We start from the raw sequence: 15,087 nt of genomic DNA, 5'->3' as shown, positions 1-15,087 counted from the left end.
ACCATGACAGTTTCCCCATCTGCAAACTACTATGAACTTATTGTTCATAAATATTGCATTGGTATCTGTCCATAAGAATATGCCAGTCTGCATTCATATTTAATACGTTAAAGCTATGTGTAATGATGTGGTAACCGTAGTAAAAGTAATTTAGCTCCCCTAAGTAATTGTCTGTGGACAATGTTCATGGTTTTTAAGGTCGAATACAACTACTTTGTGATATAATATTACCCATTTTTTAGTTGTCATATTACCAAACTGGTAATATTATCAATTTTATAAAAAATAAATATGTGAGCTACATTTTAGATTAATTCAATGTATCATAGTTCTACTCAGAAAGTAAGTTTGTTTGGGGTTCTGAGGAAATGCAAATATATGTGCGGATCAATGTGTGCAAACTACTTGGAAAAAGTACAATAGTTTATCGTAATGTTGTATGGAAAGTGTACAGACTGTGAATCATATGTTTTCATGTTATTGTTATGCTCGTTTCCGGGTTTGGTGCGTCAGCTCCTCTTTCAGCGGTCTTAGCCAATAAAAACACAAAGATGGCCCTCGTCATTTGACGTAATCGTGGTGGTAACACGAGGCAGCGTTTTCCCAAACAAATGAAACCGAATGGTTGAGCACAGTGGTTTACACATTAGCTTTAGAAAAAGAAATACATCTAAAAATATATATTTACTATTAATTATATTATATTCAGAATTATCTTTCCCTACTCTTTACAATTTAGTTATTTTGCAGAACTGTAAACAACTATATATGCATGAATATAACTTTCCCTGCTAAAAACAAAACAATAGAAAACCTTGTAGAATTTGTAATGGTTTTAATGATTCTAATTTATTTGTATTGGTTTTAATGGGAACTGTAACGGTCCCTGTGGGTCTCTACTGGTTATTTGTTGCCTTCTATTGGTGGCATGTTAAAACAATTAAATAGTGGAATATTGCTCAAAACACATTACATGACAAGGGTGCCAGATCTGTGTAACTAAACCAGCCCGAAGGCCAATCAAAAATAGCCCCAAACAAGCCTGTACAAATAGGCTATCAAAATCAACAAATGCCACTCACAAACCTAAAATACATTTTACAGTCACTCTTATCATGCGTTAAACACAATTTCATCTTGAAAATCACTAGTAGTAGCCTAATCATAAACAGGTTTTTGGGAGCTCCAATACTTTTTTCACAAAATTCATAATCTAGCACAATTGTATCATTGGTAGAATGTATAATATTTCAATACATGCATTTCAGTGAATTACAATAGGCTACAATGGGGGGGGGGGAATCAACATGCAGCAATATAAATAGCCCAATTCTGCATGAAAGCTGCAAACTTCAACACCGATACTGAAACCATTAGGTGATGGTTTTAATGGTTAACGCTTTGATGGTTCGTCATTTTTGTAATGGTATGTTTTAGCAGAAACCATTAGAACCCCCCCCCCCCCCCCCCCCCCCCCCCACATTGACTGCATACAACTTCTTGATGGTCAGTCCATCCTAAAGTCACTAATCTTTGATATGTTTAAACACAAATCAACGAGAAATGCTGCCAATCAAGACTTCAATGGTATTCTACATGTTTTTAGAGAGAGTTGTTGCACCTGTTCTAGGAATGAACAATCATAAAGTGTTTTCATGCCATCATTTGCAAAACTAAGAAAATTATAATTTCCCATCCCCTTATGCATCCCCAAAACTCTTTGACACACACACACACACACACACACACACACACACACACACACACACACACACACACAATTGGGCTTCCATATTTTATGGGAAAATCATTGACATATTGATTTTTATGCTGTACAAGTATATTTTGTATCCTAACCCTAAAATCTTTCAGCATTTTTTGCATTTTCAAAAACATAATTGATTGAACTGTTTTCCTCGTGGGGACATGCAAAAAAATTCCCATCTATAACAAGGATATAGAACAAATATATTTTGGATAGGCTATTGCCATCTTTGTGGGGACATTTTGTACCCACACACACACACACACACACACACACACACACACACACACACACACACACACACACACACACACACACACACACACACACACACTTGCTTACAAATAATATGTACAGGTAGATGTAGGCTAATATACTGTATGTAAAATAGGCAATGTAGCAATGTATGAAGTGATCATTATCACATCAGATTTTGCTTTATAAATGTAATAGCCTTTAAAATAATTGTAAGCACTGTTGGAGACGTGGACTCGCACTCTGACGTCATCTATGCGCGACGTTAACATGTGAAAATAGCGAGCTTTTTGGAAAATATACGGATAACTACAGCAAATTGATCAACTGTTATTCAACTACAAAACGGAAACTGCGAACTCGGTATACATTCGCCGTTGATGAATGCTTACGAAGGTGAACTTATACTGCACCTAATTTATTTGTTACACAAGGCTAATATAACCATAGTTGTTGCAAGATTACATGTATTTAACAGCATATTATGTAAATAACGTAGTTCTTTATATGATCGGTTGATTGTTGTGATATTATAAAAATGTATACTTAAATAAATAAATAAATAAATATCTCTATATGTGGAGAGGGATAATTGGCATAAACATTAAAAGGCCTCTTGCTTAGGTTGATTCGGAAAATGTTAACAGGTTTGTTAAGAAATTATGCTTGTTTACGAAGGGAGAGTCTGTAACTTTACTCGTGCTACAATAACATAATAGTGTCTGTAATGTATTTTTATTTTGTCTTATATTATTATTACACGTATTCAACGTATTCAATAAAATTATTATTACATAATAAATTGAACACAATTATATTAATTTATGTATAATAATAACACACATTTAAACCATAGATCAAAAGGTGAGCAAAGTCCAGCTCAAGCGAAGCGCGATTGAAGGCGGGGTACAGTTGCCTCTTTTCATTGGCTGTCGCCTAGTTACCATGAAGATTGACAGCGATCTTGTTCTACAGAAGCAGGTTAAACAGGCGATTTTATAGGTTAATAAACTTCCTGCCTAGTTTTCACTATTTATCAACGAAATCATCTATTTATGCGTAAGTGCGTTATTGAGGACGAAATACACAATACATTGTATTCTAAACGGTGCAGCCTTTGGTATTTCCTTTTCCGTGGGATGGGCTTAAACCGCGCATGCGCAGAAGAGGCTGCGCATAATTTTGGCTGTAATGGATGAAGTGAATTCTCTCTGAATTAAGGGCCGTGGAGGGTTTTATATCCACGAACATCGCCCAATTTCTAGGTCTGGTCTCTTTCCAGAGCCGCTTAAGTGAACTGGAATCAATTTTAACACATAAATATGTGATAATTTGCGATGAATATGAAACTACAGAGAGTTTACACTGAACATTAAAGCGAATATGTGAACAAGAAGCAAGCGGGTCAAGTTTTATTTTCAGTTATGTGGGACAATATCCCCACAGAGCGAGCTTTACTGCTTCAAAGCTCAGAAACCGTGTGCAAGGAGAGCTAAACATCTGTTTAGGCTTTGATATCGAACAAGGATAAACAATCTAAAACAAGGACATCCTGTATTTTTCTTCTTTCTTTTTGTCTTTTCGAGGGACGCTAGCTTAGCTAAAGCTAGCCGAGAGGCGCGAGCGCAATGCGCTGCTTGAGGCGCCCTGGAAACAAACGACCAGTGATGCCATCGTGAAAGACATATCGTTAAAAAAATAATTTTTGTTGTTGTTGTTGAATTTGTACATTCGGATTGGATATATTTGGACGCGATTCAAAGACGCCACGGGACCGGGGATGAGTTGTGGATAACCTATGCGCATTAAATCGCGTGCGCATCTTTGTTTTGCTTCGATCCGACTCTTTCGTCTGGCAAGATTTCACACTTTTACCCAATACTGAGCGATTTCTGCTGTTCATGTGCTGTCTTGACCACATAGGTCCGCGTCTCCGGAGGACAGAGGTATGCCTGGATCAGACCGCCTGCATGGGACCAAGAGGAAGGCTGAATCGCTGTATCATCAGCAGCTGCAGGCGGCCGCCGAGGACGGTCAGCCTTTGCACGCGGGCCCCGGTCGGCATCCCACCAAAACGACGAGCTCGTCCACTTCTTCCAAGCACAAACGAAACAAGTCCAAACACGAGGCCGAAACCGGCTCCGTGTGCGCTACCGCCGCGCCGCCAGCAGTGGGCGCCATCAAGCCTCTGGTGGAGTACGACGACATCAGCTCCGACTCGGACACGTTCCTGGACTCCCCCGCCACCGGGAAACCGGCGAGGAGCGGAGACGCCGAACGCCTAGAGCTGTCGGACTACGGCGAGGCGGGGGGTGCCAAAGAGAACAGGGCTCATAAACACAAGCGCTCCCGCAAGAAGTCCAAAGACCCGAATCGGGTCAGGGAGTCTGCAGAGAGGGCTGACAGCGGAAAGAAAAGCAGCAAGGACCGGGAGCGAGCGAGCAAAGAGGGCCGGAAAAAGGCCAAGGAGAAGTCAAGCCCAGCCGCGTGCCTTGCGTCTACATCCAGACCCTCCGGTGAGTCCGGTAGTAAGAGGGCCGGTGACTCCCTCTCATCAGGTGCGGTGCAGTCCGCGGTCAGTCTCGGGAGCAGCGCCTCCTCCGCGTCCTCCACCATTAGCAAAGAAAGTGTCCGATCATCAAAGTCTCGTAAAGACAAGCGGAGGAGCGAGGAGTATGAGGAGGACCGCAGTCATCGGAAAGCCGCCAAGAGCCACAAGGCGAGCCCTAAAGGAAAGGGCCAGTCCAGGAGAAGTGGAGCGGACAGTCCTTCCACTGCGGAACACGAGAACAGCTATTCCTCCAGGCGCAGGGCTGCGAGCCCGAGCCCGTACAGGGAGCCGCCCAGGCGGAGCAGGCAGAGGTCCGAGAGCCCCTATGGAAGGAGGAGGTCTTCAAGCGCGGAGAAGGATGGAAGTCCGTATGTGAGCAGAAAACACTCACCTGGAAGTCCCTACGGCAACCGACGCTCATCCAGCACCAGTCCAGTGTCCAGGTGAGTAAAACACTCTTCAATACACACATCTGACATGTGCATCACATACACAGTGACTCCAGATGTTTTTGGACACTTCCGTTATTGCATTGGAAATGTGAAAATCAGTGAGGTTTATTTTAAAGAAAGGATGCATCTGACCAGATGTAACGCATGTCATAGCAAAAGCTACAAATGTGACCTCGGTGTCTTAAGTTATACTATTATTCACATCATACTGCTTAAACTAACAGGTTGACGGGTAAGTTAGTTGAAACTCATTAGGCTGAAATATTGCCACACATTTTTTTTTTTTATCTTTAAAGAAATGTATTTTGCTTGTGTAAAAATATCACCTCCTGATTATTAGCATACTACGTATTGTTAGATAGTATCTTAAAGAGATAGTTAACCCATAAACTAATATTCTGTCATCATTTACTCACCCTCATGTTGTTCCAAACCTGAATGAGTTTCTTCTGCTGAACACAAAAGAACTGAAGATATTTTGAATGTTGGTAACCAGGGCAGCCATTGACTTCCGTAATATTTTCCCCCCCTACTATATGGATGTCAATGGCTGCCATCAACTGTCTGGTTACCAACATTCTTCTAAATATCATCTTTTGTGTTCCACAGAAGAAATAAACTCATGCAGGTTTGGAACAACATGAGGGTGAGAAATGACTAAATTAAAAAAATTTAGGTGAACGATCAATGTTCAATTTATTTATGAAGCACAGTTAAAACAATATTAGTTAACCAAAAGTGTTGTTCAAAGTTGCGTAGACCCAATCACATTAAAATGAACGCATCATTAAAAAGGACAGTCACAAAACATCCCTTTAAATTGCAATATTATTGATAAGTTATCAGCACATAGTGAATTTATTGCAGCTGGTTATGTTATTACTGTGATATCAGTTAGATATTCAGTGGCAATTATTTTATTTTTTTTAAAGCACGTCTTCATATGAAAACTCTTGTGCATTGTACTGTCAGCTTTACAGTGTTTAAAGGTGCATAGTTTAGTGAGTATGAAAAATGCCGAGATCTCACTCTAATGTCGACATGCCATAATTCCTGTATTACAGGTCTATATTTACCTGGGGTTTCCCTTGCAGGCTTTAATTTACTTATTACCTCCATTATCTATGAAGCACAGAACTACACCTACTCTGTCAGGTTCTGCACATTGTGGAAAATATATATGTGTAAATAAGAGAAAATATGTTTTTGACGTACATTTGATTGCTCATATGAACAGCTCTAGCTCGTTTAGATACTCAAATGGTTCTTATTGTTGTTTTTGTTACAGAATTAAAATGTTCACAGTTTGCCATAGAGTTAGTTATGTTACTGTAATTTAGTAGTTTTTATAATGGCTTATTGCCAGCTGCTCCTTCAAGTGACCAGCGCTTATCTGCTGTTAAATGATGAGCTTACAAAGCATATTTTTCGAAGTGCATTTTTAGCGATATCAATAGCACCACAAAAAACACAAAAAGTGACTGCATATTTCATTAACTAAAAACCTATGTATCTATAGTAGTCAACATTTGAAGTGGATCAAAAAAGTTCATCAAAGTTGTCCTAAGACATCAAAAAACTTGAAAGGTTTTGATCCACTTTAAATATTGACTAGGCTACTGTATTATATCGGGTATTATAAAAGTCAGTATGAAATGAAAATCCACCCTATTTATTTTCTAAATGCGTCCTACAGATATTGTGGACAATTTATCCTGACATGTTTTATTAAAAAATTACCTTGTAATGTTTAATAAAATGTCATTATTCAATCTCCCAGTGAAACAACCAACTAACTTTGGTGACGTATTCAGGATTTGTCTTATTTAGTCTGCTAAACCCCTCATGCTGAAAGCTCATGTTCATCTGCCTCCACTTGAGTACAGCGCCTATATCTCAAAATCCAATCAACAAACAAAGAACCAATTCGCAAAGTGTTTTCTTGATAATCCATTACTGGGATGCAACAAAACTGAAAATTGCCTGAAAAAACTGAAACCAAAAATAAATAATCAATTAATTATTCAAACTTATTTAACAATCAACACTCGGCGAGCTAAAACTGAGTTGTACACATTTACACTGCACGTTAGGACGTTTTATATCAACTTGTTAATTACAGAATGTTTCTACTACAGTTTGTTTGTGAAATCTAAACATTTAAATGACAATAAACTGTTAATAACTTGTTTTTATGAAAGATTTATTTAAATATACATTAAATAATGAAGACACCACTAACAGGTTAATTAAAAATATAATGAATATGTAATACAGTGCATATATTTAGTAAAATTAGTTATTTTTTTCTAGCAAACTAATGATCTTATGGACATTGAATAGCTCTCTAGAAGTAAATGTAACGTTAAGTGAAATTGTGTAGCCTACAAGTTGTTTTTTAAACACTGATTAAGGATTCATTTCTGTAATGTACAGTATCTTTCCACATACCTTCTGGTGTTTGTGTTCGCCCACGTTTATTCTGTGCTTTTACTAGTAAAGTGAGGATGAGATGATCGGTTCTGTGCTCTAGATCCGTGCTGCCAATAAAACTGAGGCAGCTACAGTGATCTCCGTATAAAAGTGCATCAAAATGACATTTATTGTTTGAATTTCGTAACAGAATTTTAAAGTTGAGACTTTGCTTCATATTAAAAGTTACAAAGCACAAATGTGAAATTTTGTTCATGCATCAACAGAAAACAGCCCAGACTAAAAGATTTTAGATTTAAGAAACATTAGCGATAAAAAACTGTCGTAGCTTATCCATGTTGTGTGCATGAAATAGACACTGAACCATCAAAATCGAAGAAGTTCATCGGAGAAGTGCTAATTAAACGTCCGTTTTGTTACGTCCGTTCGGTCACCGATTTCAGCCCTGCAAAACTATTTGGACGTTCCCTATTTCAGTGTTTTCTATCCATTACACTTGGGTGTACGACTGTACGTCAAAATATGGAAACATTTCTGTTGCGTCTTCCGTTTTAACCCTGTGTAATAATTAGACTGGTTAAAGGTCATGAATTTCGAGATGTTTGCATTCTGACTGCAATATTTGGACAGTTTGCATTTATTGTCTGTCCTCGTGAAGTTGATTTGAGCAAGTTCACATGTCTGATTTGAAAACATTTTTCTTGTTTCTCCTTCCCAGGCCTTCCCTGCGTTCCCGGAGCCGCTCTCCTCACTACTCCTCTCGCCGCTCCTCTTCCCGCTCTCGCACTAAGAAACATTCTTTATATTCCGGAGGATCCGGCGGAGGCTCCTCCCACAGCGGTCACCCAGGCAGCCGCTCCCCTTCGTCTTCGCGTTTGCCGATCACGTCCAGCCTCGGAGCCGAGCTGACGCGAAGAAAGAAAGAGCGACAGGCGGCCGCCGCCAAGAACTCACCCTCCCTCCGCCTGAACACGTCCAGTGTGGCGAATACACCGGTGAAAATCACTGAGCCGCCACTAGAGACGGCCCCGCCCCCTGAGCCTCAGAGACCGCCCTCCCCACCTCCAGACATTGTTACTGCGGAGGAGCCCGCTGTGGTTCCTCCACCCCCCCTCCCGTTATCCAGTCCTCCTCCGCTGCCTCTCTCATCTCCTCCTCCTCTCCCGGCGCACTCTCCTCCTCCTCTTCCTCTCTCATCCCCTCCTCCTCTTCCTCTAAACAGCCCTCCGCCAGCTCCTCCCCCCTCAGCGACTGTGACGCCTGTTTCTTCTCGCTCCAAAAGCCCCACACAGAAATCTACTCAAAGTCCCGCACACGTGATGAAGACATCAACACTTCCACCTCTTCCCTTGCCGCCGGTTCTTCTGGGAGACTGCAGGGACAGGTGAGTCCCGCAAATGCAGACATGCGTAATTGGCCAACACATTGCAAATGCATTTTGCAATGCTATGGCGGTAACAAACTTTCAGTGCTCAAGAGGGCGGTAGACTTCAATCATTTAGTCTAGGGGCGGGCAATATTTATATCATGATATAGCTATTTTAGTTATTAAAAATAAAGAAAAAATAAGCAAATAATACCAAAAAATAGGAGGAATACAAAGATACAAATTAAATAAACTCGACTGTAGTAAACGCTACGCAATAGCAAGTGGAAATATTGGTTTAATTCTGTCATTATATGTTTTGACCCAGAAACTGGTTCAGAAAAAGATTATTCAGGCTCGTCTAAGTCGATGTATCGGAATGCTAATGCATTTTTATGTATCACTCTCTACAATGTCGGACACATAACAGTTATTGATATGATTAGCCTTTGGCTTGACTACGTTGTCAAACAGCTAATAATGTGATGCTAATGTTATACAAATCATGTTCCCATTCGCCACTCGAGTCAGTCAGCTGCGAGCATTCTTAGAAATGCCTTGAAAACCATGTTGCATGTTAGTTATGGTGGGAAAGTGGGCTGTTCAAACCGTGTTTTTGAGACTGTCCTTGGTACACTGCAGTTTTAAGGAGAAAATACTCCTGTGGAAAAATAGGTGTGGACGACATGACCAAAATCTTATTTCACAATATGAGAAATTGTATTTCACAATAAAGATATATAGCCTATGGCGATAGTTATTTTTGTTATTAAAAATAAGAACAAAGATGTATTACAAACAATATGACAAATTCAATATTACATAATATTAATTAACGTTTTTCAGGTACTTAATGTCAATTTAAATTGATTTATCTACATGTTAAAGGTGCTATAAGCGATGTCACACGTTTTTTAGGCCAAACATTTTTTTGTCACATACAGCAAACATCTCCTCACTACCCGCTAGCTGCCTGTCCCCTGAACACAGTGTAAAAAAATGCGGTCTTTGTAGACAGCCCAGGCTCCACAAAAGGCAACAAAAACAAACTGGGGCAACCCCCACCACGAAACATAACAAACAGTGTTCCAGCCAATCACCGACAAGCAAGATTTGGGGGTGGGGTTTGGGGGGTTAGTGTGCGTACACATGAAGGGGTGTGTGGAGGAGGAGAGAGAAGCATGAAGAGGGAAGTTAGAATTATATTCTCTTTAAGTTTGATATGGCCGACACGACCAAAGAGACGACGTTCCGATGAACAAATTGCAAAGAGGGAAAAGAATGAGGAACGTGCGAAGTCCCGAATTTACATTGGAAAAGCCTTCGAAAGGTGGCGAGACAGGGGGGTAAATCCATTTTTTTGTTTTTCTAAATGGACGTGTTTGCCTAACCAACACAAGGATAATTAGCTAGATCTATGCAGTCAGCGCAAACTTTAGTGAATACAACATATAGCCTAGGTTTATAGCAGGTAGCGATCGATCTCTATTGTAAATGATCAAGCAAACTCATAGTAGGGCGACAGCTTGTGTGAATGATTGTATTCACTCACTGTTTGTTATGAATTTCAATGTTCATTTATAGGCTATTGACAACTTTGACTAAATTTGTTTATGACGGAGCCGTTGTTTATGCTCACTGGGAAACGAAGGGAGGGGGAGGAGACGGGATGAGGAGGAGGGAGGGTCTAGCTAGCCTCCGTTTTGTTTCACAATACTTTGAATGTCAACAAGAAGTGACATCACCCAGCATCGCTTAGAGCACCTTTAAATAAAATCAAGTTCAATTTATTTAACATGGTTAGAAATGGAATAATCAAATGTGAAAAATAAAATACTGTATGTAGTCTTCACTATATGGATTAAATATACTTTTATTCTTATTAGAGCTACACAAGTTATTCATTAAAGAGTTATTTTCTCTTTTGTTTGATTACACAGACAGGTTAATTAGGCTTCTGTCACTTTAAGACCAAACGCACACATCCATTATGCTGACACACATACGGTTTATACCCAACTGTTTACTTTCACTAGACATAACTGACTGTTTACATGCATACTTCACATGATGGCCATTTTGACATGACTGTGTATGTATTGGACCATGCAAGTGCAATAAGAGATGTTGAGAGATTGCATGCTGAGACGCTGCTTTCTGTGTACGTACTTCAGCTGTGTGTCAGTCAGCGTGACCAGTGCGCACCGCATTGGGATAGTTTAATAATCAACCCTTCTGTCATATGTGGGTGTCTAAATGTAAAAAATAATAATAGCCAAATAAAACATCTGATCTCATCTTACCTTTAAATATTCATATCCAATTGGGCTCGACTGATGAAATATTACTACTACTTTTTTAATTCTGAGACGCCCCTGCTTAGGCTCTCGGGACCCAATATCCTCATCTTTGAAGACTATTTTGTTTAGGTTTTTTTCATTTTCACTTACAAAGTGCTACTGCTGCCCAGATGGAAAAGAGTTCCAATAAAAGTATTGTCCGGACCTCCGAATTTGGGATTGCGTGCGGTCTGAAGACCCTTTCACACTGAGCATGACGCGACGAAGTTAAGCGAATCGCTGACAAACAGCTTTCACACTGAACACGAAATGATGGATTGCCTTCAGCTAATTCACGCCTGCACGATAGGTGGTAGGGGTGTAAATATCAATCGATTCGTATCGATACATCGATTATACAGCCGGCGATTCGATGCATCGTTGCGTCCGCAAGAATATCGATTAATGTGCTTATTTTGCCGCCTGTCATTTTTCAGCATCCACTCCGACATATGCGTGCAACCTACTCCTAAGCTGCGGGTGGCGATATCCTCATTATTGTCTTCTACGTCACACTGCTTCACGCGCCGCGCGCATTACGTTTATGTTCACAGTTCACACACACTGTTGAGTCTGACTTTCAAGAGCGATGGAACCGTCAGAGCGAGCTGGCAATGAAAGTGAAACGTTACACACTCCAGTCGGCGTCAAGTCATGGGTGTGGAAGTATTTTGGCTTCAGGAAAATAGATGGAGCACTGGTAAGAGATGTTGCCGTTTGTAAAGAGAAAGACTGTCAGTGGGACATTCTAAAACGCTTAACGTGAAAAACGCTTAACGTGGCTTACTGTACGAAGACAGTGATATTAAAGGACCAAACTCAGTACACATCATATTAATAAACCATATTATGTATAAAAAATCAGATGAGCCCAGAATATCAACGCGACGCGTTTAATCACGCGTTAAGCATGTTCTTACCATAGAAAACCACTATAAGAAAACGCTTAACGCGTCGCGTTGATATTCTGGGCTCATCTGATTTTTTATACATAATATGGTTTATTAATATGATGTGTACTGAGTTTGGTCGTTTTAGAATGTCCCCTGTCAGTGTGAGATAAGATACTGCAGCAACACGTCGAATCTCTGTTCTATTTTCTGTTCATTTGCAGTGCATTGAGCACAAATGCTATAGTGTAACATACACATTATTATGTGAATAGATAGAATACTGTTTCTGTATTCTCAATAAAAGGCTAATTAAATGATTTATTTTTGTTGATTTATTTTGAAACTTAATAGATATCATGTAAAAATATCGAGCATTGAATCGTATCGAATCGAATCGAATCGTATCGCGGGGAATTCTGAAGTATCGAAAATAATCGAATCGTTGGCTTAAGAAATCGGTATCGTATCGAATCGTCATGAAGGCCCCGATTTACACCCCTAATAGGTGGCGCTGACCAAGAATGGATTTTTCCTCATGTACAGTTGTAGTCAGAGTTATTGGCACCCCTGTTAAATATGATCAAAGATGGCTGTAAAAATAAATCTGGTCTTTCATTAAAGTAAAAAAGGATTTAAAAGTGGGTGGTAGGCTTAATCACATTATGAAATAAATGCTTTTCTCCAAAACATGTTGACCATAATTATTAGCACCCTTTTATTTAATACTTTTTGCGACCTCCTTTTCCCAAGATAACAGATCTGAGTTTTCTCCAATAATGAGTTGAGTTTGGAGAACACCTGACAAGAGATCCAGATCCATGTTGGTGCTGCTTCTCATTTTCTGTAGGGTTCAGGTCAGGGGACTGGGATTGTCATGGCAGAAGCTTCATTTTGTGCTCAGTGACACATTTTTGTGTTGATTTTGATGTTTGTTTTGAATTGTTGTCCTGATGGAAGATCCAACCACGGCCCATTATAAGATTTCTAGCAGAGGCCGTCAGGTTTAGATTTTTTTCATTTATTGGTATTTGCTAGAATCCATGATGCCATGTATCTGAACAAGATGTCCAGGACCTCCAGCAGAAAAATATGCCCACAACATTAAAGATCCAGCTGTATGTTTAACAGTGGGCATAGGGTACTTTTTATCCCTGTTTGCACCAAACACATCTGAGGGGTTTGCTGCCAAAAAGCTTTTTTAGTTTCATCTGACCACAGAAGCAGGTCCTGTTTGAAGCTCCAGTTGTGTCTGACAACTGACTATGCTGGAGTTTGTTTTTGGATGAAAGCAGAGGATTTTTCTTGACACCCCCCCGAACAACATGTGGTGATGTAGGGGTTGATTGTATATATATATATACACATATATATTTAAGGCTTTTTGACCCCAAAACTCAACTAATCTAATTAGTTGAGTAATCTTAAGCCCCTTTCACACAGTGTGTTGATCCCGGGAAATTGCCGCGAAATTGTCAGAATGCCTTCTGTGTGAAAGCAAACACGTCCCGGGATCGATGCATTGTAACATTGCCTGGATTAGTCCCGGAACGCGCCCTGTCTGTACAAAAGCCAGGATCAATGCCGTAAGGGGTGTGTCGTAGTGATGTGCCATCGCGTGACTCTGTTGCTCTTAAAAGAAAGTTTGTGTTCGTCATCAACAAAGAAAGAACGAAAAAATGTCTGCAAACTGGAACGAAGCAGAGACAGGGAGCTCCTTACTATCCGCGCTGAAGCTGAGATCATTTGCCAGCTTTGTGGAACGGTATGCGATGCGTTAGTGTACATGTTTTCGACGCGTACGTTACACGTCTCATCCTGACGTCACGTGTCTTTACGGGATCTTACTGGGATGTGTGTGAACGCACTCACAGATCCCGGAAAATCACTGGCAGTGTGAATGAACCAAAATCAAACGATCCCGGGACAAATCCCGGGTCACATTAACCCCGCGTATTTTCCAGAATCTCTGTGTGAAAGGGGCTTAAAACTCAACTAATCTCTGCAATTCTCCATCGGTGATCCTTGATCCACTCGAACTTTCCTCCTCGCTGTGCATTAAGACAATATAGACACATTCTCTTCCTGGCAGATTCGTAACATCTTTAGTTGATTGGAACTTCTTAATTATTGCCCTGATGGTGGAAATGGGCATTTTCAAAGCTATTTTCTTACAGCCACTTTCTATTTTGTAAAGCTCAACAATCTTGCTGGACATCAGAACTATATTCTTTGGTTTTACTCATTGTGATGGATGATTAAGGGAATTTGGCCTTCCTAACTTCCTAGTCACCCTGGTGTGCTAGAAAATGTCAATATTAATGGGAATAGGGATGCAAATTATCGATTAATTCATTAATCATTAGTTGATTGACCTTATCGATCGATTAACGATTAACTGATAAGCGGCTGTTTTCAATAGGTATCAATAGTGTCTTTAACATAAAAAGCAAAATATTGCTTATATACTGAATAAAAATGCATGTTATATTGCTCAATTGATGTTTTATTGTAACAGTTGTTTAGGGATGTCGATTTTCACAAATTCCCATGATCGATGGATGAATGTTTTGATGTCATTGATTATTTAATTATCAAATATAATGACTACTATACGCGTCACCAGCGCCACCTCAGATGCAGAATGTGTGACTGTGGACGAGCTCTCCCTGAACACCGCACTGAAGACGGCAACTAAACCCAATGCATTCACAACCATTTAATACAACAGTGTTCTCATGTTGTGTAATATGTCAGTCCCAAATTATTCATCGTTATTATTAGTCGTGCATTTCTGTTTGAGCTGCGCGCGCTGAATGAATAGCTAAACTTGAGCACCCTAGCGCGTTATTTAACTCAAAGAAACGCATCCTATATGAGATTCATCAGATATATTCAAAATAAACATATTACATATGTTACGTGCCATTCATTCAGAATGATCATGTTGTGGACGCGCTCTTCCTGAAGCAACGCGACACGGCAACTAAACTCAAATAATGCATAATGTTTTATTACAATATTGTTCTCTTTATA

The 15,087-nt window shown here is 39.9% G+C and overlaps 1 protein-coding gene and 1 long non-coding RNA gene across 3 annotated transcripts in view; one reads left to right on the top strand and one right to left on the bottom strand.

Annotated features, from left to right (window-relative positions):
* The window catches only part of LOC306986670, a 392,716-nt gene that overhangs the window by 33,872 nt on the left and 343,757 nt on the right, over nucleotides 1-15,087 (bottom strand). The gene's annotated exons all lie outside the window — the stretch shown is intronic.
* Nucleotides 2,327-15,087, top strand: part of cdk12 (cyclin dependent kinase 12) — a 37,450-nt gene continuing 24,689 nt past the window's right edge. Inside the window, exons 1-3 of one of the 2 annotated variants that reach the window (XM_079590115.1) lie at nucleotides 2,327-2,416; nucleotides 3,944-5,014; nucleotides 8,175-8,840. In XM_079590115.1, coding sequence (XP_079446241.1) covers nucleotides 3,969-5,014; nucleotides 8,175-8,840 — 1,712 coding nt within the window. In that variant the 5' untranslated portion in view covers nucleotides 2,327-2,416; nucleotides 3,944-3,968. Of the gene's footprint in view, nucleotides 2,417-3,196; nucleotides 3,835-3,943; nucleotides 5,015-8,174; nucleotides 8,841-15,087 lie in introns of those variants that run through there. The other variant, XM_079590114.1, reaches the window with a different exon arrangement.

Source organism: Phoxinus phoxinus, assembly GCF_949152265.1.
Source record: "Phoxinus phoxinus genome assembly, chromosome: 19".
NCBI classification, from domain to species: Eukaryota; Metazoa; Chordata; class Actinopteri; order Cypriniformes; family Leuciscidae; genus Phoxinus; species Phoxinus phoxinus.
The sequence above is the reverse complement of the archived record's forward strand: the minus strand, read 5'-3'. Positions and strand labels throughout refer to the sequence as shown.